The sequence below is a fragment of the Oncorhynchus kisutch genome, linkage group LG13, assembly GCF_002021735.2.
Source record: "Oncorhynchus kisutch isolate 150728-3 linkage group LG13, Okis_V2, whole genome shotgun sequence".
Classification (NCBI taxonomy): Eukaryota; Metazoa; Chordata; class Actinopteri; order Salmoniformes; family Salmonidae; genus Oncorhynchus; species Oncorhynchus kisutch.
This window is the reverse complement of record NC_034186.2, coordinates 66136686-66158408: the sequence shown is the minus strand read 5'-3', so window position 1 is coordinate 66158408 and position 21723 is coordinate 66136686. Positions and strand designations below refer to the sequence as shown.

At 43.1% G+C, this 21723-nt stretch overlaps 3 protein-coding genes across 4 annotated transcripts; 2 read left to right on the top strand and 1 right to left on the bottom strand.

Annotated features, from left to right (window-relative positions):
- Positions 1-6775: 6775 nt before the first annotated feature.
- Positions 6776-10222, top strand: LOC109901441 (nuclear receptor coactivator 7-like). Its single transcript, XM_020497433.2, has 6 exons — positions 6776-6987; positions 7477-7623; positions 7995-8147; positions 8285-8380; positions 8603-8676; positions 8846-10222. The coding sequence occupies exons 1-6, from the start codon at positions 6883-6885 to the stop codon at positions 8979-8981; spliced, it is 711 nt and encodes a 236-aa protein (XP_020353022.1). The 5' UTR covers positions 6776-6882; the 3' UTR covers positions 8982-10222.
- Positions 10223-10909: 687 nt separating this feature from the next.
- On the top strand, positions 10910-15932 carry LOC109901683 (histidine triad nucleotide-binding protein 3-like). Its single transcript, XM_020497668.1, is given in 6 exon segments — positions 10910-10920; positions 11300-11328; positions 11331-11378; positions 14349-14418; positions 14967-15093; positions 15900-15932. Coding segments are annotated over 6 exon segments (318 nt in total).
- A 2735-nt stretch (positions 15933-18667) lies between these two features.
- On the bottom strand, positions 18668-21697 carry LOC109901442 (actin-binding Rho-activating protein-like). Of its 2 annotated transcripts, none has more exons than XM_020497435.2 (2): positions 21468-21697; positions 18668-20797 (listed from the first exon to the last, which is right to left on the bottom strand). In XM_020497435.2, exon 2 carries the CDS (start codon positions 20731-20733, stop codon positions 20236-20238), a length of 498 nt encoding a protein of 165 aa, XP_020353024.1. In that variant the 5' UTR covers positions 20734-20797; positions 21468-21697; the 3' UTR covers positions 18668-20235. The 2 variants fall into 2 exon arrangements, with proteins under 2 accessions (XP_020353024.1, XP_020353023.1); XM_020497434.2 differs by having other exon boundaries at positions 21472-21697.
- Between the last annotated feature and the right edge of the window lie 26 nt (positions 21698-21723).

Genomic DNA, 21723 nt, shown 5'->3' with positions numbered 1-21723 from the left:
GCTGGCCCTCGCTTCATATTCGTCGCCAAACCCACTGGCTCCAGGTAATCTATAAGTATTTGCTAGGTATCTCAGCTCACTGGTCACCATAGCAGCACCCACAAGTAGCACACGCTCCAGCAGGTATATTTCACTGGTCATCCCCAAAGCCAACTCCTACTTTGGCCACCTTCCCTTACAGTTCTCTACTGCCAATGACTGGAACAAACTGCAAAAATCCCTGAAGCTGGAGTCTTATACAGTGGGGAGAACAAGTATTTGATACACTGCCGATTTTGCAGGTTTTCCTACTTACAAAGCATGTAGAGGTCTGTAATTTTTATCATAGGTACACTTCAACTGTGAGAGACGGAATCTAAAACAAACATCCAGAAAATCACATTGTATGATTTTTAAGTAATTCATTAGCATTTTATTGCATGACATAAGTATTTGATCACCTACCAACCAGTAAGAATTCCATCTCTCACAGACCTGTTAGTTTTTCTTTAAGAAGCCCTCCTGTTCTCCACTCATTACCTGTATTAACTGCACCTGTTTGAACTCGTTATCTGAATAAAAGACACCCGTCCACACACTCAATCAAACAGACTCCAACCTCTCCACAATGGCCAAGACCAGAGAGCTGTGTAAGGACATCAGGGTTAAAATTGTAGACCTGCACAAGGCTGGGATGGGCTACAGGACAATAGGCAAGCAGCTTGGTAACAATTATTAGAAAATGGAAGAAGTTCAAGATGACGGTCAATCACCCTCGGTCTGGGGCTCCATGCAAGATCTCACCTCGTGGGGCATCAATGATCATGAGGAAGGTGAGGAATCAACCCCAGAACTACACGGCAGGCCTTGGTCAATGACCTGAATAGAGCTGGGACCACAGTCTCAAAGAAAACCATTAGTAAGACACTACGCCGTCATGGATTAAAATCCTGCAGCGCACGCAAGGTCTCCCTGCTAAAGCCAGCGCATGTCCAGGCTCGTCTGAAGTTTGCCAATGACCATCTGAATGATCCAGAGGAGGAATGGGAGAAGGTCATGTGGTCTGATGAGAGAAAATTTGAGATTTTTGGTCTAAACTCCACTCGCCATGTTTGGAGAAAGAAGAAGGATGAGTACAACTCCAAGAACACCATCCCAACCGTGAAGCATGGAGGTGGAAACATCATTCTTTGGGGATGCTTTTCTGCAAAGGGGACAGGACGACTGCACTGTATTGAGGGGAGGATGGATGGGGCCATGTATCGCGAGATCTTGGCCAACAACCTCCTTCCTTTAGTAAGAGCATTGAAGATGGGTCGTGGCTGGGTCTTCCAGCATGACAACGACCCGAAACACACAGGTAGGGCAACTAAGGAGTGGCTCCGTAAGAAGCATCTCAAGGTCCTGGAGTGGCCTAGCCAGTCTCTAGACCTGAACCCAATAGAAAATCTTTGGAGGGAGCTGAATGTCCGTATTGTCCAGCGACAGCCCCGAAACCTGAAGGATCTGGAGAAGGTCTGTATGGAGGAGTGGGCCAAAATCCCTGCTGCAGTGTGTGCAAATCTGGTCATGAACTACAGGAAACGTATGATCTCTGTAATTGCAAACAAAGGTTTCTGTACCAAATATTAAGTTCTGCTTTTCTGATGTATCAAATACTTATGTCATGCAATAAAATTAATTACTTTAAAATCATACAATGTGATTTTCTGGATTTTTGTTTTAGATTCCGTCTCTCATAGTTGAAGTGTACCTAAAATTACAGACCTCTACATGCTTTGTAAGTAGGAAAACCTGCAAAATCGGCAGTGTATCAAGTACTTGTTCTCCCCACTGTATCTTCCTCACTAACTTTAAGCATCAGCTGTCAGAGCAGCTTACCGATCATTGCACCTGTACACAGCACATCTGTAAATAGCCCACCCAACAACCTCATCCCCATATTGTTCTTTTTTTGTTTCTCCTTTGCATCCCAGTATCTCTACTTGCACATTCATCTTCTGCACATCTTACACTCCAGTGTTTAACTGCTAAATTGTAATTACTTCGCCACTATGGCCTATTTATTGCGTTACCTCCCTAATCTTATAGATTTTTGTATTGTGTTATTGACTGTACGTTTGATTATCCCGTGTGTAACTCTGTGTTGTTGTTTGTGTAGCACTACTTTGCTTTATCTTGGCCAGGTCGCAGTTGTAAATGAGAACTTGTTCTCAACTGGTCTACCTGGTTAAATAAAGGTGAAATAAATACATACATTTAAAAAACCAGCCAGGCAAAGGAATACAGTATTACCAAGTTTATTTGCACAGCCATCTGAATCTACTTTACGTCATGGTCCTTTTGTGCCAACTCTCTTATTCAAGAACGGCTGAAAGTGTTTGGATCTCTCATTGAGATATGTAGTGTATTGTCATTTGGGTGAGTTTAAGATAACATGGTCAGGAGAATGTGGCTGCTATTGCTGTGATTTTACTGCTGCTCTGTGGGGCCTCGGACACCAGCCGTGTAGTTCTATGTCACCCAAAATGAACTGGTTCAACTCAACAAGTTCTTCTCTTGTGCCTTATAGCAGGACAGGTGAGGGTGACTCTTCTCTATAATGGGCCCAGAGTTGTCTTGGTAATGAAAAATGTTCCACTGCTGCAGCAAACCAAGAAAGAGACACGTGAAACTACAGCTAAGCTATATTATGGCCTACTGAAGAAAAAGTACAAACTTTATCACTTAGCCCAAATGTTCAACTTTTTGAATACGCTCTAAATGGGTACTGATCCCAAAGCAAAAGGTTACACATGAAAATCAGAGAGAGAGTTATGCATGTTTAGCTGCTAATAAAATGCATTTGTTACTGCATGTAGTTTGTTTGACTTGACTGGAACCTCTGGCTGGTGAAGGAGCCTAGCGGTTAAAGTGTTGGGACAGTAACCGGAAGGTTGCTTGTTTGAATCCCAGAGCCGGCAAGGTGGAAAAATCTGCCGTTCTGCCCTTTAGCAAGGAAGTTAACCCCAACAACAACTGCTCCCCGGACACCGATGACATTAATTAAGGCAGGGTTGGGTTGAATGCAGAAGACAAATTTCAGTTGAATGCATTCAGTTGTCCAACTGACCAGATATCCCCTTTCCCTAATGTGTGGCTTGTGACAGAATGAAATAGTTAAACTGAGATAAATAAGGGAAATATCAGTTTCATGTTCTCATATAACTGAATGGTGCGGCAGGTAGTCTAGTGGTTAGAGTGTTGTGCCAGTAACCGAAAGGTTGCTGGATTGAATCCTTGAGCTGACAAGGTAAAAATCTGTCGTTCTGCCCCTGAGCAAGGCAGTTAACCCACTGTTCCCTGGTAGGCCGTCATTGTAAATAAGAATTTGTTCTTAACTGACTTGCCTAGTTAAAAAAAGGCTACAATGTAGTCATTGTCTATATTTGACAGTTGAATGGCTATGTGCTTCTAGGTGGATAGTACTTCTCTATTTACTTTCATCCTCATAAAATGGGTATTTGTGTGCATATATAGGAGGAAGAGACAACTCCCTATCAGAGGACGATAAATACAGTAGTAAAGTTTTGTTTTACAGTAAGGCAGTTCCTCTTCCTCAACATCTGTGAGCGAACAGGTGGACGTCAGGAGTACATCTTTAAAGAGGGCTGACACCTGCACTTTTGCCTTTTACCAGTGAATGCTGTTGACTTTTTCAAAACCTTTTGAACGGTCAATATTCTCCTCACAGTTTTGTTTTCACATGGTAGCCTAGTAATCCTATTAGTTCTCTGACACCTCTTTAGAGTCTGTGACCTATGTGTGAACCCTACTCTATCTCTCCCATCCCAAATCAACTGTTATTTGTCACGTACACAGTTTACAGCAGGTAAGACTAACTGACGCAGGTTAGGGGTGATAGACAAATGTTTTCTACTGCCTATTATCACTAAGACATGCACCACTATTGACATGAAAACACACAATGAGAGTTGGAATGATAACCTCTGTGTGAAACAGTACATTTTTTTAATCAATAGGTTTCATAGATTGGGCTTGCACTATACAACGTTTCAGTAGTTCTTACATGTAATATCCCTAGGTCCAGTCAAAGTCTCTGTGAGAATGGTCTGATGAAGTGTCAAACTCTGTTTGTATTCTGGATGATAATTCCTCATCCTTCTACTCTATTGTTTTTGATAGAGGGCCCATCTTCCCCATCCCCCATCTAAATATATACATTTTCATTTAAATACTTATTGCCTGATTTGCATTTTGTACACGATCCCAAAGCGGCCATTCAATTAGTTGCAATTAATATTTAAATGCACTAAGGATGCCTTTAGCATGTCCAGGTCCATGTGAGATTTTCCCATGACTCTGGAACATGCTGAGGCAGAGAGCGGATTTGCATGAATTGGAGGAGAGTTGAATCAACTAATAGATGCTTAACTGCCAAGTGAAAGTTGTCTAACAGGTACAGTACAAACTGTAATTATTAAGCAATTATCCTGGAAATCACACCCACTATACCAGATTGTTTTCTCAATCTGCATGAATTTTTTTATATACAGTAGGTACCAGTAGATCTTTAACTCACTGCTGTCTATTGCGCATGATTCATGTTTTTCACTCATGGAAAGTTGTCCATTTATATTTAACGTAATAAAATTAATTTCACATATTCATGTAACTGTCAACATCATCGACCCTCCATGTGTGTCTGTATAATCAGCCCCCACACAGTCTAATATGGATTTCTTCCATCTTACGGTTGGCTACTGTTGTGTAACCTCTTGGCCTCCTCTGTGACCCCTGGCTTTCTTTTAGACAGAGTTTCCAATTCGCTCCTTACCCCTTCCTCTTGACACTAACTCTTGGAGATTTGAAGACTGTACAGGGTATGGATAGGTATACGCAATGTAGTGGAGGAGCTTCCACCTTACAGATCTGCACACCTTGAAGGGTAAGGGCCAAAGTGAAGTGGTAGGGAGTCAATTGGGACTGGCTGTGTTCCACACAATAGAGTGCAGATTACAATAAAACAAAAGTATCAAGAAAAGAGACAGATAGAGATAGACAGTGTCCGTCAGCCAGACCTTTATCTGTTCGGAAATTAGCGTCTCTGAGACAGTGAATTAACACAGTCATTTTCTGAACCAGGTCCAGCCCAGAGAGGCATACTGTAGCAAGTCAAGATGTGTCACAGAGGCTATCTAACGCCATTATGAAATCCTCCATGCCAGGCAGCCTTGAAGGACCTCAAGAAAGGGTTTTATGGTGAAAGGGGCTTATCTAAGGCAACGCTGGAGTATAAGATGCCTGATGGCTGAGATGGGGTGGACATGCTGTTAAAGCTCTGAGCCTCCAGACCATCCTCTCTCATCTTCACCACATCATCCTCTCTTCTTCACCTCCTTTTCCATCCCTTGAACCACCTTTCTACCCCGGCTACTATTCAGCATGGGAGCCAATTACAGCGTTGAAGAGTAAGTCACAATACTTACTTTGGATACCAAACCTGGACGCTTGATTTGGAGAAATACGGGTTTTGTAAAGACGAATCTTGCCCTTTCTTTGCTAGAGCAATGGGAGAGATTTTGATATTGCAGCTTTTGGGGGTTTTCTTGTTCGGGGGAATAGCTAGGCCTATGTCAGCTCCAGCCTCTTCTGCATGAGACTTCAGGTCTTGTGTGTGCAAGAATGCATGTGGGTGGTGAGCCACAAGTGAAGGCTATGCATGATCCGATAGTGGCATTCCAATGGTGTGTAGTCATGTATTTGGACTCTTAATGAACCTTTTCCTGTAAGTGTTATTTCTGAAAAGTAGCTGAAAGACTTGTTTTTCCATGCAGAAATTGGTTAACTTTAGACTTGTTTAAAGATTTCTGGCTTGTGGTTGTTAGATTAGATTGTGTTTCAATAATATTGCAGAAGAGTGTGTGGGCTTTTTGGTGAAACATGTATTACATAATATAAAGTACATAAACAATATATTGATGTAGGAAAAATAGGAAAAACCCTTGAATGAGTAGGTGTACCAATACCAAGCTTTTGACTGGTATTGTGATTGCCTCCTCAGGGTTGACCACTTCTACACCAAGGACAACAACACGAGACACCACAAGAATCCCCACTATCTGGTAGTGGAGAAAGAGTTATTCCTCGACCCAGCTGCCCCTGCCTCCAAAAACTGGGAGGTGAGTTCTGACTCAAGGATCTCTATCTCTCAAGGATCTCTATCTCTAATACAATGAGAGCAGTTTATCATTATAAAGAATGGATTAGAAAAATGATACAAGTATGAAATAATAGATTTAAGCAAGTTTGAAACTTTTTTTAATTTGACATTTATTTTTCCAGACTAGGTTTGTTGTGATGAAATATCTATGAACTATTGTCACTGCAACGCACAGATGTGTTAGCCTGGGTACCAGTCTTCTTCTCCTAACATTCCACTCCTTGCCACTTCTCATAATGCTAAACATGTTTGGCATATGGCATGGAATACAAGGAGTGGAAGGTTAGCAGACAGACTAGAACCCAGGAGTACAAGGAGTGGAAGGTTAGCAGACACAGACTAGAACCCAGGCTACTTGTTTGCCCACTGCTGTTAGTGCAATCATTACATACTTTGCACCTGGTGGACATCCCATATTTGGGCATACTTCCCATAATTCAGTTAACTGAAAATGGCATCCTGTTTTTCGAGAATTTAATCTGAACCACAAAACGGAGGTGGCCGTTGACGTTACCAAAAGCAGGGTTGCTATCAGCCAATGATATTTAGGGGGATGAAACTTGAATCATTTAAGAGAGAGCATTTGAAGGTTGGGTACAGGTTATCAGTTCACACTCTTGCCTGTGCCTGTGGTACATACAGTATCATACACTAAGGCTAATGTTACATTATTAGTATAAATGAGTTGTGTTAGACTAAGAGGAATATTAGTAGACATGAGACCAATGCAGGAGAACATCAAGGTGCTTTACTTTGCAAACAAATGTCTGGAGCCAAATGTAGAGGTGGGTTGCTAACTATACTCAGATATTCATGAATTGTAATGTTTAGCGTGAGATAATGTACTAGTTTGTATGCCTTTTTTGTTGATTGAAGAGTCGTTTTTGGGTGGTCTGCAAAAATGGTAATTTCTTGGAAAGAAATGATTGTATTTAGTCTTTTATCACCCACCTTCCATCACTAGTACTGATTGTGGGTGGTTTCATGTTTTATGTGTGTTTGCGTTTGAGTCAGTTAATCACTCAGCCTTATGTTTTACAATATCAGTGTGGTTAAGAAACTAACAGCAGAGAGAAAAGGAGAGTGTGTTTGAACAGAGTTGTGGTTTCATATCCAAATCATCTTCAAGTATCTGAAATTGATTGTGTATCTTAATAAAGTTACTTTAAGATCATTTGAACATGAATGCGGAAAATTCTAATATCGGGGACATAATCAATGTGTCATTTTGTAATTTGCATGAACTTTCCCCTTAAAGAGTTATTTCCCTGCAGATCATCACAGGGAAGGATGCAGTGAAGCGTCGACGGAGCGTGTGCAGCTCAGAGGAGGGTAACCGCTCTGAGGACGAGGAGCCCGAGGACTTACTTCCTGTTCTCCGAAACCACAGCCAGCTCCTTAATGACCACCACATCGAGAGTGTGAGTTACTGTTAACCTACACCAAAACGAAACACTGTAGCTAATACAGTCAATCCTGGCACGTTTACAGAAATGTTGATGAAGGTGCTTTGTACTTAGCAAATAAACCTGATGAAGTAAAGGAAAAGTAAAGCAATCATCTCCCAGCACTATATAAGCTACACAGCCAGCTCATGGGAGGAACTTAGTGCTTTGGTTTATTTGATATGTACAAAGCTAAATATGGGACTTTTCTGGGGGTTCTTCAATTTATACTGAGTTCCGGGCAAATAAAGTGCACATACTTATCTTAACACTACACAGCTTTGACATGTGAATTTAATGGGACATTTTCTCATCATCAATCTCATCCTCTGTTTCTGAAACCCCAGCTAGCCAATCACATGCCAGCAAGGACACAGGGGTATCCATGGAACCTGGTCTACAGCACAGCCATTCATGGCACCAGCCTGAAGACTCTGTACAGGCAAATGGCCCACATCGACAGTCCTGTGCTTCTGGTCATCAAAGACATGGAAAAAAAGGTAGACATCTCAACAACGCACTGTTCTATATGATTGACATTTATCGTAATATTACATCCATGTACATTGTTATTACATTATGAATGGGTCATACGATCCCAGTAAAATGCTAATAGGTTTGTTTTCCTCTCTCTCAGGTGTTTGGTGCCTTCTCCTCCCATCCCTTCAGAGTGAGTGACTGTTGCTACGGAACAGGAGAGACTTTTGTCTACAGTTTCGACCCTGCATTCAAGGTAACACTGCATGCTGTTGTGTGCACGGCTTTGTCCAAAATGGCATCCTATTCACTATATAGTCCACTTCTACGTTTGACCAGAGCTTACCTTTGTACTATAGGGAATAGGGTATCATTTTAGATACAGCCCCTGTCATTGTAGTTAATAGGCTGTGGTCAACATCACAGTATCTTTCCCCTGACTGTCGTGAGTTAGTCTGACACCTCTCTCTTCACACAGGCCTACAGGTGGAGTGGTGAGAACTCATACTTCATCAGGGGCCATATGGACTCTCTACAGATTGGTGGAGGAGGGTAAGTGTTCAGAATGTTCTTTATCAGAAATACCTAAGCCTAAAATACCTAATACCTAAATACCTAATCTAAAAGTAAATCTAGTTAGCTTCCACAAACCCATTGATGTCTACAGATCAGATCATCCCTTGGCTCTGGTCTGATATATGTTTCTCTTGTTGACCTCTAGGGGGCTTTTTGGCCTGTGGCTGGATGCTGATCTGTACCACGGTGCCAGCTACTCCTGTCACACCTTCAACAACCAGCCCCTGTCCACCCAGCAAGACTTCACAGTGCAGGAGCTGGAGGTCTGGACTGTACAGTAAACAGAGCGAGACACTGAGAGACTCAGAAGCGGAAAAGAGAGAGAGAAAAAAGCCAGAGCCATGTCTATCTATGGTTTACAACATGGCTTTACTTGTGTTCAGTGAGGTTTAGCCTGTGCTCAAGCTGTTAGAGTACAGTGAGCTTAATTCATATATGAACGGACAAAGCCATTGATCATGTGACACCATTCCTATGTGAAAACTCAATAGTGCATTTGAAGCCAAGGAAATCCGTTAAGATGGTGTCTCATGTGGGAGATTTACGTAGGCATAACATGCTTAGTTTGAGCTACTCCAGGATGTGAAGCTGCAGGCTAGCTCAGTGCTGCCCCCTCTCATTGAGTTTTTCACATTGAAGGCAGATTGGGGTAAGACACGCTGCCATTAGCTACAAAACTATGATAATGACTTCTTCTGTGTGCGATTTTAAAATAATCGGTTCAAGCACATACATATGGTATAATAGAAGCAATTATCAGTAGCATAATTTTTTTGTTTGTTATTATTTTATTTACACAAAGATTGCCATCTTCCCATTCACTATAATGGGGATCCTGTGTTCTGCAAATAATGCCTGCAGTACTGTGGTTGGCCTTGAATGAGAGGGGGCAGTCATTCTCCCCTGGGTTTGTCCTGTGTAAAACCTGGTCTCGTGACTTTTAGGCTGGTTTTAGCTGTGTTTTACCAGCGCGTAACCTATTATACCAGCATTAACTCAGGTTGTATCTGTGTTTTGCCTGGTTAACTGAGGACTGTAAAAACCTTTAGAAATACCTGGAAGTCCATTCACTTGTGGCCTCTAATGGTTTGTACTAAAGGTATGGGTTTAAATCCCATGTTAAATGTTTTCTTAAATTTGTAAAAGAGAATAATGAAAAAAAAATGTCAAGAACAAAACAGGATATAAGATGTACCAATTGTTTTAATTTGGCATCTTCTTCACATTACTTTGATGTTCTTATTTTCAATGACGGCCTAGGAACAGTGGGTTAACTGCCTTGTTCAGGGGCAGAACGACAGATTTGTACCTTGTCAGCTCGGGGATTCCAATGTTCTAACCACTATTTAAAGAAATGTTATCTAGGGAAGTATTTTGTTTTGTTTGCTTTGTTCTGTTCTATTTGTATGTGTTGAGTTTGTAAGTATGTATGTTTTTCTGTATGTGTGCTGTACAGTGCTGGCACTGTTAATGGCTCCTTATTAAAATTCTGCATTTCCAGGTGACAAAAATGTGCTTTAAACCTGTGTGATTATGTGACTGATTGTTATAAGATCAATAAGCATCATTGCCTGAAATAGTAATACTAATATTCATATCAACAATCTTAAAAGCAAGATTTATAGTAACAAAAGGATATATGACATGTGTTAGATTAACCCAGTAGTTTGAAATATCATACTAGATGCCCAGTCATTTCTGTATGTTGAAATTAATCTAGCAATAGGTAGCCTAAGGCCACCTCAGTAGTCACACAGTCATTGTACAAGTATTGGTTTTGAAAGAAATTATAAAATGTCACAGCATTGATTTACATCTTGTTGTACTGTCAAAGAAAGGATGTTTGTTTAATGAAAACGACACCTGCAATCTCAAAAACGAGGTCTACATAGGATACAGCCTAATGTGCTTTCGCAAGAGCTAATGGGGATCCTAATAAAATACAAAATACCTAAATTGAGCACATCTTTATTACTGTAAATAGTAAGGAGGTGTTAGATCAACTAAATTATAGGCTATGACCAGTAAAAGAAATCAAGTTAATCTGTATCGTTCTTTTCCTAGGTCTGGCTGCTGCAGAACACGAAAATGGCTTAAAAAATCGCATCTTTAAATCATTTAGGCAAAAACAACAATGCAATATAATCGATGCATTAACGTATACATGTTGAAGATGTGGCAGAAAATAGAAAAGCATATCTGTTAATAAATGACTAAAATGTAAATATTTTATCTAGACTGATTCAGTGAGGGACGTGTTTCACTTCCGCCTTCAGGTGGTCATTAGTGCGTATTGCCAAGTTGGGTAAATGTTTCCTTTTCCCGTCGACTCACCAACGATAAACTAGCTAGCTAGGCTAACGTTACGTTAACTAACGTTGGCTAGCTATGTTAGCTGTCAGATAAACGGCGACAATGATGACCACTGACAGTTAATGACAGGTAATTTGAGCTAATCCGTTAACACCTTTGTTCTATGATCATACTCCATAGCTATGTGGAAACAATATACAGTATTGATCCCCCAAAAATAGTTTAGGCAGGTTAGCTTCCAAACTGAAAACAATGCTGATTGTGATGGACGTCCTAGTTGAACCAGCGAGCCCCACCATTACCTGGTTGTGCCCACATACATGTTGGAAACTGTAAATCACTCAGTAAAGAGCATGTGTCATTAGGTATGTAACTTTAAAGATTTTTTTTTTTTTACCTTTATTTAACCAGGCAAGTCAGTTAAGAACAAATTCTTATTTTCAATGACGGCCTGGGAACAGTGGGTTAACTGCCTGTTCAGGGGCAGAACGACAGATTTGTACCTTGTCAGCTCGGGGGTTTGAACTGACAACCTTCCGGTTACTAGTCCAACGCTCTAACCACTAGGCTACCCTGCCGCCCCAAAGATGTGTGTTAGAGGTCGACCGATTAGTCGGAATGGCCGATTAATTAGGGCTGATTTAAAGTTTTCATAACAATCGGAAATCTGTATTTTTGGACACCGATTTGGCTGATTTAAAAATATTCAATGATGGCCTAGGAACGGTGGGTTGACTGCCTTGTTCAGGGGCAGAACGACAGATTTTTACCTTACAGTTAACTAGTCCAACGCTCTAACCACCTGATTACATTGCACTCCACGAGGAGCCTGCCTGTTACACGAATGCAGTAAGAAGCCAAGGTAAGTTGCTAGCTAGCATCAAACTTACCTTATAAAAAAACTATCAATGAATCATAATCACTAGTTAACTACACATGATTGATGATATTACTAGTTTATCTAGCGTGTCCTGCGTTGCATATAATCGATGCGGTGTGTATTCACGAAAAAGGACTGTCGTTGCTCCAATGTATACCTAACCATAAACATCAATGCGTTTCTTAAAATCAATACACAAGTATATATTTTAAAACCTGCATATTTAGTTAATATTGCCTGCTAACATGACTCGTTGCGAACTGTGTGACCTGGCTTGTTGCGAACTGTGTGAAGACTATTTCTTCCTAACAAAGACAGCCAACTTCGCCAAAACAAAGACAGCCAACTTCCCCCAAAGGTGCGGACTCCCGGCCGCACACCTAAACCTATAGGGGAGGGTTTGGGTGGGCGTCTGTCCATGGTGGCGGCTCTGGCGCTGGACATGGACCCCACCACACCATAGTCTTTGTCCTCTTTAGTCTCCTTCTAGGAACGGCAACCCTCGCCGTCAACCTAGGATTGACAACCCTACAAAATGGCCCCACTGGACTGAGGGGCAGCTCCGGACTGAGGGGCAACTCCGGACTGAAGGGCAGCTCCGGACTGGCTGACGACTCTGGAAGATCCAGCCTGACTGGCGGCTCTGGCAGATCCTGGCTGACTGGCGGCTCTGGAAGATCCTGGCTGACTGGCAGGTCTGGAGGATCCTGGCTGACTGGCGGCTCCGGCGGATCCTGGCTGACTGGCGGCTCTGGAGAATCCTGGCTGACTGGCGGCTCTGGAGAATCCTGGCAGACTGGCGGCTCTGGCGGCTCCTTGCAGACTGGCGGCTCCTTGCAGACTGGCGGCTCTGGCGGCTCCTTGCAGACTGGCGGCTCTGGCGGCTCCTTGCAGACTGGCGGCTCTGGCGGCTCCTTGCAGACTGGCGGCTCTGGCGGCTCCTTGCAGACTGGCGGCTCTGGCGGCTCTGGACAGGCGGGAGACTCTAGCAGCTCTGGACAGGCGGGAGACTCTAGCAGCTCTGGACAGGCGGGAGACTCTAGCAGCTCTGGACAGGCGGGAGACTCTAGCAGCTCTGGACAGGCGGGAGACTCTAGCAGCTCTGGACAGGCGGGAGACTAGCAGCTCTGGACAGGCGGGAGACTCTAGCAGCTCTGGACAGGCGAGGCGGACTGTAGGCCTGGTGCGTGGTGCCGGCCCTGGTGGTACTGGGCCGAGGACACGCACCTCAGGGCGAGTGCGGGGAGGAGGAACAGGAAGTACTGGGCTCTGGACACTCACAGGAAGCCTGGTGCGGGGGGCTGCCACCGGAGGGCTGGTGCGTGTAGGTGGCACTGGATAGACCGGACCGTGCAGGCGCACTGGAGCTCTAGAGCACCGAGCTTGCCCAACCTTACCTGGTTGAATGCTCCCGGTCGCCCTGCCAGTGCGGCGAGGTGGAATAGCCTGCACTGGGCTGTGCTGGCGAACCGGGGACACCATGCGTAAGGCTGGTGCCATGTATGCCGGCCCAAGGAGACGCACTGGAGACCAGATGCGTAGAGCCGGTTTCATGGCATCTGGCTCAATGCCCACTCTAGCCCGGCCGATATGAGGAGCTGGTATGTATCGCACCGGGCTATGCTCCACAGCATAAAACAGTGCCTGCCCGGTCCCTCTCGCTCTCCGGTAAGCACAGGAAGTTGGCGCAGGTCTCCTACCTGGCTTCGCCACACTTCCTGTGTGCCTCCCCCCAATAATTTTTTTGGGCTGACTCTCGGGCTTCCATCCCTGCTTCCGTGCTGCCTCTTCAAACCGGCGCTTCTCCGCTTTGGCTGCCTCCAGCTCTGCCTTGGGGCGGCGATATTCCCCCGGCTGCGTCCAGGGTCCATCTCCATCCAGTATCTCCTCCCAAGTCCAATAGTCCTGATTGCGCTGCTCCTCCTGCCACTGCCTGTCACCACGCTGCTTGGTCCTGTTTTGGTGGGTGATTCTGTCACGGCTGATTTCCTCCTCTTCGTCTGAAGAGGAGGTGTAGCAGGGATCGGACCAAAATGCAGCGTGGTAAGTGTCCATAGTAGATTTGAATGAAAAACCGAAACAGTACAAAACAATAAACGAAACGTGAAAAACCGAAACAGTACCGTGTGGTGAAACAAACACAGACACGGAAACAATCACCCACCAAGTACCCACAGAATATGGCTGCCTAAATATGGTTCCCAATCAGAGACAACGATAGACAGCTGCCTCTAATTGAGAACCAATCTAGGCAACCATAGACATACAATATACCTAGAAGGGAAACAGCCCCATAAACATACAAAAACCCCTAGAGAAGACAAACAACACATACATCACCCATGTCACACCCTGACCTGACCTAACCAAAATAACAAGGAAAACAAAGAATACTAAGGTCAGGGTGTGACTGTGTGTGTGTTTTAACTGATTATCCTGCTGTGTCTGTGATCAGTAGAGAAGATGGTGGAGATAGGGATGGAGATCCTTCAGAAGAACAATGTCTTAGACCTCAGCGATGTTAGGTATGACCACAACATTCTCTCCAGTCAATGTTACATGATTAAAATGAAGGAGCGTTTTTCAATCTTCAGATGTTATTAGGGCTGTGACAATACCAGTATTGAGATATGTTTTCCATGGCAAAAAAAATTCAATACAAGCAGACAACTCTTTGGTTCTTTAAAACCTGCTGTATGCAAAGTATTGTGTGATTTAGCCTGAAAAATGAACAAATGTGACTAGATGACAACATAATGATATCTTTCCAACATTAGGGCTGTTTTTCAAAATAAGTTAAATCCATGTTGTGTTTTTGTTTCTTTGCCACGATACTGACGAGTGTTGCAATACTGGTATCGTCCCGGCCCTTTTATTAACAAGTGGCTCCAATTGTATAGGCCAAATGTTTGCTATGCATGCATATTTGATTGGTTTGGCTTAATGCAATGACATACAACAGCAAATCACATTCAGTAGTCTGTAGAATTTAGCATTTTGAACATGCTGCTGTTGTCACAGCAGATCATGCAGAGACAAAAAGAAAATAAACATTGCCTGCTTCTGTCTACAAGTTTGGCTTCCACTGGCCCCCATTCTGTTCTGTCTCTCACCTGCATCACCATGTGTTGGCACCTGCCAGTCAAATGGGCTTCATGTCCCGCCTCTTCTACAGACCCAACTCCTATTGGTTTGTCATGGTAAGTCTCTTTCAATTGGCCATTGTAGTACAGTAGCTGTCAGAATTTGTGTGATAAATGTTTCACTATTCCCCCCACATTGTCTGTTCTGTGGTAATATTATCCACCTATTGAGTTCAGTGTTTGTACTATACCACAGTCGGGATAGAACAACAATTTCCCTTTCCTTGCTGCCAAGACAGCACCTGGACACCAACACATCAACTCCACTCATTTAGACTTGTCGGAGTAGCTTGTTAGCATTGTGTTTGGGAAAGAGGGCTTTTTTTAAACATATACATGTAGTTAGACAGTCTAGATTGGCAGATGATGAACAGCTCCATTGTTCCTGTTCTAGCAGCTCTTTTATTTCACTCTGGCTGTTGTGTTGTTGTTATCTGTTAAGAGCCAGTCAGCCAACACTAATCTCACTGCATTATCACTGCCAGCTTTCATGGTCGATTAACTCCATGTGGAGACTACTGTACTGGGGAAATCTGTTGGGATGAAGTAAGGTGACTAAAGCCCCAAATACACCGGACTAAGAAACCTGTTTTTACCTGTGTCTGCCTTTGGTGTGTATATGGGTCTTCCCAGGTTAAAGGATGGCCATCTATACAGTATGTCAGGGACACTCACCCATATCAGTCTATTCCCATCAGGTTGGTTTGCAGGCTCTCACCTCATGCAAGAGCCTTTGTTTTTCTACCTTTAGATACACTACATGAGCGTGACAATGGACTGGAAATTCAGACATCAAAAAGTCATGAAGAAGCTATGAATTGTAATTGATTTATTATTGTACTATGTGTGTTTGTCTACTTCAGGCGGACCAGTTGATTCAGCAGCTGAACTCTTAAGGGAGAGACCAACTGAGTGGTGGGTTGCAGTCTGAGCTGGTCCAGTGAGAAATGGGGTTACCTTACTAGTAGTGAAGTGAGCAGGTCAGGACTGGTCTGGTCTCCCTCTGTGGTTCTCTGTGTGAGAGTACTATACTCCCTAGCAGGTTACAGTGAGACTAGTGATGATGGTACAAATCAACTCAACTGAGGTTTTTAATTCTAGTATCAAGCTGAACAGCCAAATCAGAAATGAAGCCAAATATTTTTTCCTTCTAATTTTAAAGACTTTTGTGAAAATTACCAATAGTTCCGCTTTATCTTTTACCACAGTATATGAAATAGTAATGACTGGAATGATTTTGGGGTCATTTTTCCCTTGGTAAAGAAAGATATCAAAAGGAATACAAATATACACTGCTCAAAAATATAAAGGGAACACTAAAATAACACATCCTAGATCTGAATGAATGAAATATTCTTATTAAATACTTTATTTCTTTACATAGTTGAATGTGCTGACAACAAAATCATACAAAAATTATCAATGGAAATCAAATTTATCAACCCATGGAGGTCTGGATTTGGAGTCACACTCAAAATTAAAGTGGAAAACCACACTACAGGCTGATCCAACTTTGATGTAATGTCCTTAAAACAAGTCAAAATTAGGCTCAGTAGTGTGTGTGGCCTCCACGTGCCTGTATGACCTACAACGCCTGGGCATGCTCCTGATCAGGTGGCGGATGGTCTCCTGAGGGATCTCCTCCCAGACCTGGACTAAAGCACCCGCCAACTCCTGGACAGTCTGTGGTGCAACGTGGCGTTGTGGTGGATGGAGCGAGACATGATGTCCCAGATGTGCTCAATTGGATTCAGGTCTGGGGAACCGGCGGGGCAGTCCATAGCATCAATGCCTTCCTCTTGCAGGAACTGCTGACACACTCCAGCCACATGAGGTCTAGCATTGTCTTGCATTAGCAGGAACCCGGGGCCAACCGCACCAGCATATGGTCTCACAAGGGGTCTGAGGATCTCATCTCGGTACCTAATGGCAGTCAGGCTACCTCTGGCGAGCACATGGAGGGCTGTGCGGCCCCCCAAAGAAATGCCACCCCACACCATGACTGACCCACCGCCAAACCGGTCATGCTGGAGGATGTTGCAGGCAGCAGAATGTTCTCCACAGCGTCTCCAGACTCTGTCACGTCTGTCACGTGCTCAGTGTGAACCTGCTTTCATCTGTGAAGAGCACAGGGCGCCAGTGGCGAATTTGCCAATCTTGGTGTTCTCTGGCGAATGCCAAACGTCCTGCACGGTGTTGGGCTGTAAGCACAACCCCCACCTGTGGACATCGGGCCCTCATACCACCCTCATGGAGTCTGTTTCTGACCGTTTGAGCACACACATGCACATTTGTGGCCTGCTGGAGGTCATTTTGCAGGGCTCTGGCAGTGCTCCTCCTTGCACAAAGGCAGAGGTAGCGGTCCTGCTGCTGGGTTGTTGCCCTCCTACGGCCTCCTCCACATCTCCTGATGTACTGGCCTGTCTCCTGGTAGCGCCTCCATGCTCTGGACACTACGCTGACAGACACAGCAAACCTTCTTGCCACAGCTCGCATTGATGTTCCATCCTGGATGAGCTGCACTACCTGAGCCACTTGTGTGGGTTGTAGACTCCGTCTCATGCTACCACTAGAGTGAAAGCCCCGCCAGCATTCAAAAGTGACCAAAACATCAGCCAGGAAGCATAGGAACTGAGAAGTGGTCTGTGGTCCCCACCTGCAGAACCACTCCTTTATTTGGGGTGTCTTGCTAATTGCCTATAATTTCCACCTGTTGTCTATTCCATTTGCACAACAGCATGTGAAATTTATTGTCAATCAGTGTTGCTTCCTAAGTGGACAGTTTGATTTCACAGAAGTGTGATTGACTTGGAGTTACATTGTGTTGTTTAAGTGTTCCCTTTATTTTTTTGATCATTGTACATGTGTGTGCATAGGCTCCAGTATTAATGTAAAGAACGATTAGTAAGACATTCTTAAGTGATCATGACCAGGAGACCTGAGAATGGTAAGTGAATGGGATGTATTGGGACTGGGAAACATACTGTAAGTGTCATTGCAGGATACCTTCGATAAAGATGAGTAATGCATGTGCATTGTGCCACTGGCCGGCATCCCAAATGGCACCCTTTTCCCATCTGGGCTCAGAAGTAGTTCAATGAATAGTGTGCCATTCGCGATGCAGTCACTGTCAACAGGATCTTGTATTATGAGGTAAAATAACTGAAAGCAGAGAAACATAATGAGAAGTATGAGCTCTTTTAGGCCTCAGTCATGTGGTCAGAAAAGCAACTGTTTTGCATGAATGGTAATCAATCATATACGATCAAAGAGTAAAATGGAAGTGTACACTGGAGTGTGGAGGTTTAATATATTCACTGAATAATACCTACATTACTAATTCATCAAGATGCATAATAGGAGCTCAGTCATCCATAAACAATTGTTTCTTGAGTCACACATTCATTTAACACAATACTCTACATTAACTGTGTTATTCTATTAGGAATGTTGGAGAGTGATTCTTCATTTTGTTATGCACTGCAGCCCGATGGAACACTCAACAAAGTCATTATTAAATGTATATATATTTGACCTTTACTTAACTAGGCAAGTCAGTTAAGAACAAATTCTTATTTACAATGACGGTCTAGGAACAGTGGGTTAATTGCATTGTTCAGGGGCAGAACGACAGATTTTTACATTGTCAGCTCGGGGATTCGATCTAGCAACCTTTCGGTTATGTAATGTATGTTTAGTTGTATGCTGCTGCATGAAATTGAGGGCGTCATGTGTTTGTATTTATTGGTTGACGTGTCGCTGTAAAAAAAATCTCAACATGTATTTATGTAAATGGTTGTTCATGGTTAGGTTAAATAAATGATGCATTTCTGCCTCCACTAAGGTATTACATTTCCTTCCTGGTCTCTCATTAATGGGAAACATCATTCAGTAACACTTAATGTAAAGTATGCCGTTTTAAGGCTTTATGACTTGATATAAATGTTTATGACCCTTTTCTAATGCCTTATAAAAAGTATAAAGTGTTACCTATCATTCTAATGCAATTTATCATGAATTAACAGTCATTTTTGGTGATCTGTTGGAAGACTTTATTGAAAAACATCAGTGCTTTCCTTTGTAAACATGAACACGTGTGTGTGTGTGTGTGTGTGTGTATGTGCGGAATAAAGTATATTAGTTGGTGACAAAATAATTAGTAAAGTGTTGGAGTATATTTCATCATATTGTGTTATGAGTGCAAGTAGCTGCAAAAGCATTCCTCAAACAACCCTTGTTAAATTGAACAATGTGAATTTAGTACAGTGTGAATTCCACAAATTCCAGTGGCCCAAAAAGTGATGTGCTATTTCTACTGAATGTAAATAAAATGGTGGTACATTTTGCTACATTGTCAACCATGTATGCAGTTTCATAGCCTCCTTCCAGCATTTCTAACATAAGCCTACAGTGTCAGTGTGTTGTATTTGTGCCCTAAAAAGTACACCTTTCCTCTATGTCTAATTACAAAGGTTGCTAAGGAACATTGTAAACGCTATGTAGATTACAGTGTAGCGGTGTAATTTGGAATGCAACGCAAGGTCCATTCAGGCCAATAGGCTCAGGTTCCTCCTACAGCACCGTATTGCATGTCACTGCTGCCACAGGTTGGTTCTCTTGGGGCCTGTCCAGAAACAACTACCCATACTAGGTGCAGGTGTAAATCTGAAAGAATTGAAAGACCCTTGCGCCCTTCGGTCTCAACGTAGACTTTGATCTGAAGCCATTCTTGTGATTATTATGACTTTGCCATTGTAATTGTTTGTAAACTTGTGTAGTCAAATGAATCTATGATCGTATGCTATCCATTTGTTGTTTGTATGCTGTTCTTTGTATGATATTTTAATATTTGATTATTAACCAATGATATTAGGCCACTCTTGGCCATGATTACAGACACCTGTGTCTTTTGACACTATATAAACGAGTCATCCCGCAGTGTTTGTGATTATACCCTGATGAAGACAGCTTGGCTGTCGAAATGTTGGTATTACATTTTTGCATCTGAGCTCCTAGAGTGTGCGGCTCTCTTTTATTTTCAGGTGTTGTAGCTGCACCTTGCTACCTAATGTAATTTATCATATTGCTTAGACCTAGCCAATCCTTAGGGGATGTTTCTGGACAGGGCCTTGGTTACCGCCTTGTCTGTCAGCTGCATCAACCTGGTCACTGAAGCAGCATAGAGACGACCCTGTCATCTCATCCTGGTGACTGTAGCAGTGTGATGAGGACCCTGTCATCCTGCCCCTGCCACAGCATCTCCCTTTCAAAGCTGACCAGGCCTTGTTTTCTGGCCCTCAGCAGGATCCCCACCACCTTGTTGGAGATGTTCACATAGTGCTCAAACAGCTTCCCAAACTCCACCGTCACCACAGGTCTCTTCTCGCCGCCTCCGTCCCCACAGCTTTCCCCGATGTCCCTGATCACCTGGCAGAGCTCCTCCACCTCCCGGCTGATGTGGATGTGGGCGTTCTGGCCCCTCTGCTCTGTCAAGGAGCCCTCCAGGGGCCTCCCGTAGCCATCCTGATCCCGCTGGAACCTCTGCTGCTGGGCAGTCGCACTCACCATAGCCCCCCGGTCGTAACTGAAGGGGTTGTCTTTCTGGTACTCCTGGTGCTCGTTGGACCATCTCTGCCAGTTGTCCTTTAACCCTTTCACTGATGTCACACACACTGTCCTGTCATCGTTGTTCTCCATGGTGGTGTCTCAGATGTCTTGTACATATTAAGTGATCCGTCCACTTTTAGGCATAGTTCATTTTCTGTGGGTGTAATAAAAGTTTTAATGAACAACTGTTGAGAGCACAATTACATGTCTGTGTATGGTAGCCTAGGCCTATTTCTAATTTACGGAGACAAAGTACTCATCACAAATAGCGTATTTAAACACTTAATTACACCCTGAATAAAGTTATGATAACTTTATTATAACTAATATAGTTTATAATAACAGGTCATCATCCTACTAATGCTCTGATGAAGGTGAGAGTTCTTCCAGATCAGAGGTATCATACCCATAGGAGGCACATGGGCACGTGCCCCCTCAGATTTGTCCTGTATTTTTTTTAAATATATATATACAGTACCAGTCAAAAGTTTGGATACACCAACTCATTTCACGGGTTTTCCTTACTTTAAAATGTTCTACATTGTAGAATAATAGTGAAGACATCAAAGCTATGAAATAACACATGGAATGTAGTAACCCAAAAAAGTGTTAAACAAATCAAAATATATGTTATATTTGAGATTCTTCAAAGTAGCCACCCTTTGCCTTGATGACAGCTTACATGATACAGGGTACATGATACCCTGTTCCAGATTGAGTTACAAATGAAAAACAATTAATTAATCTCGCACAAATTAATTTCACATTACAAGAAATATAGGAATGCAAAGTGAGCACACATCTGTAAACTGAAAGTGACATACATACGGTAAGGTGACAAGTGTCACTGCTACAATGTCAACGTCGATGTATTGATTATTCCGAGATTTTCTTCTTCTGTCCGTGTCGACCCGTTATGAATAGCTGACATTGGTCCTGATATTAGATTTTTGGTACCTTAACACTTCTTGTCACGAACACTGATGTAGCCTGAGGAACGTGTGTCTGTTAGCAACATTGTATCCATGCTATGGAACTTTACATTGGAACAGTGAAAAACACTGATAGGCACCCAAAGTA

Coding starts and splice junctions, on each gene's coding strand:
- LOC109901441 (XM_020497433.2), top strand. CDS start 6,883: ATGAGTTGTGTTAGACTAAGAGGAATATTAGTAGACATGAGACCAATG. Junction 6,988..7,476: donor GTCTGGAGCCAAATGTAGAG/GTGGGTTGCTAA, acceptor ATTTCCCTGCAG/ATCATCACAGGGAAGGATGC. Junction 8,148..8,284: donor TCAAAGACATGGAAAAAAAG/GTAGACATCTCA, acceptor CCTCTCTCTCAG/GTGTTTGGTGCCTTCTCCTC.
- LOC109901442 (XM_020497435.2), bottom strand. CDS start 20,733: ATGGAGAACAACGATGACAGGACAGTGTGTGTGACATCAGTGAAAGGG.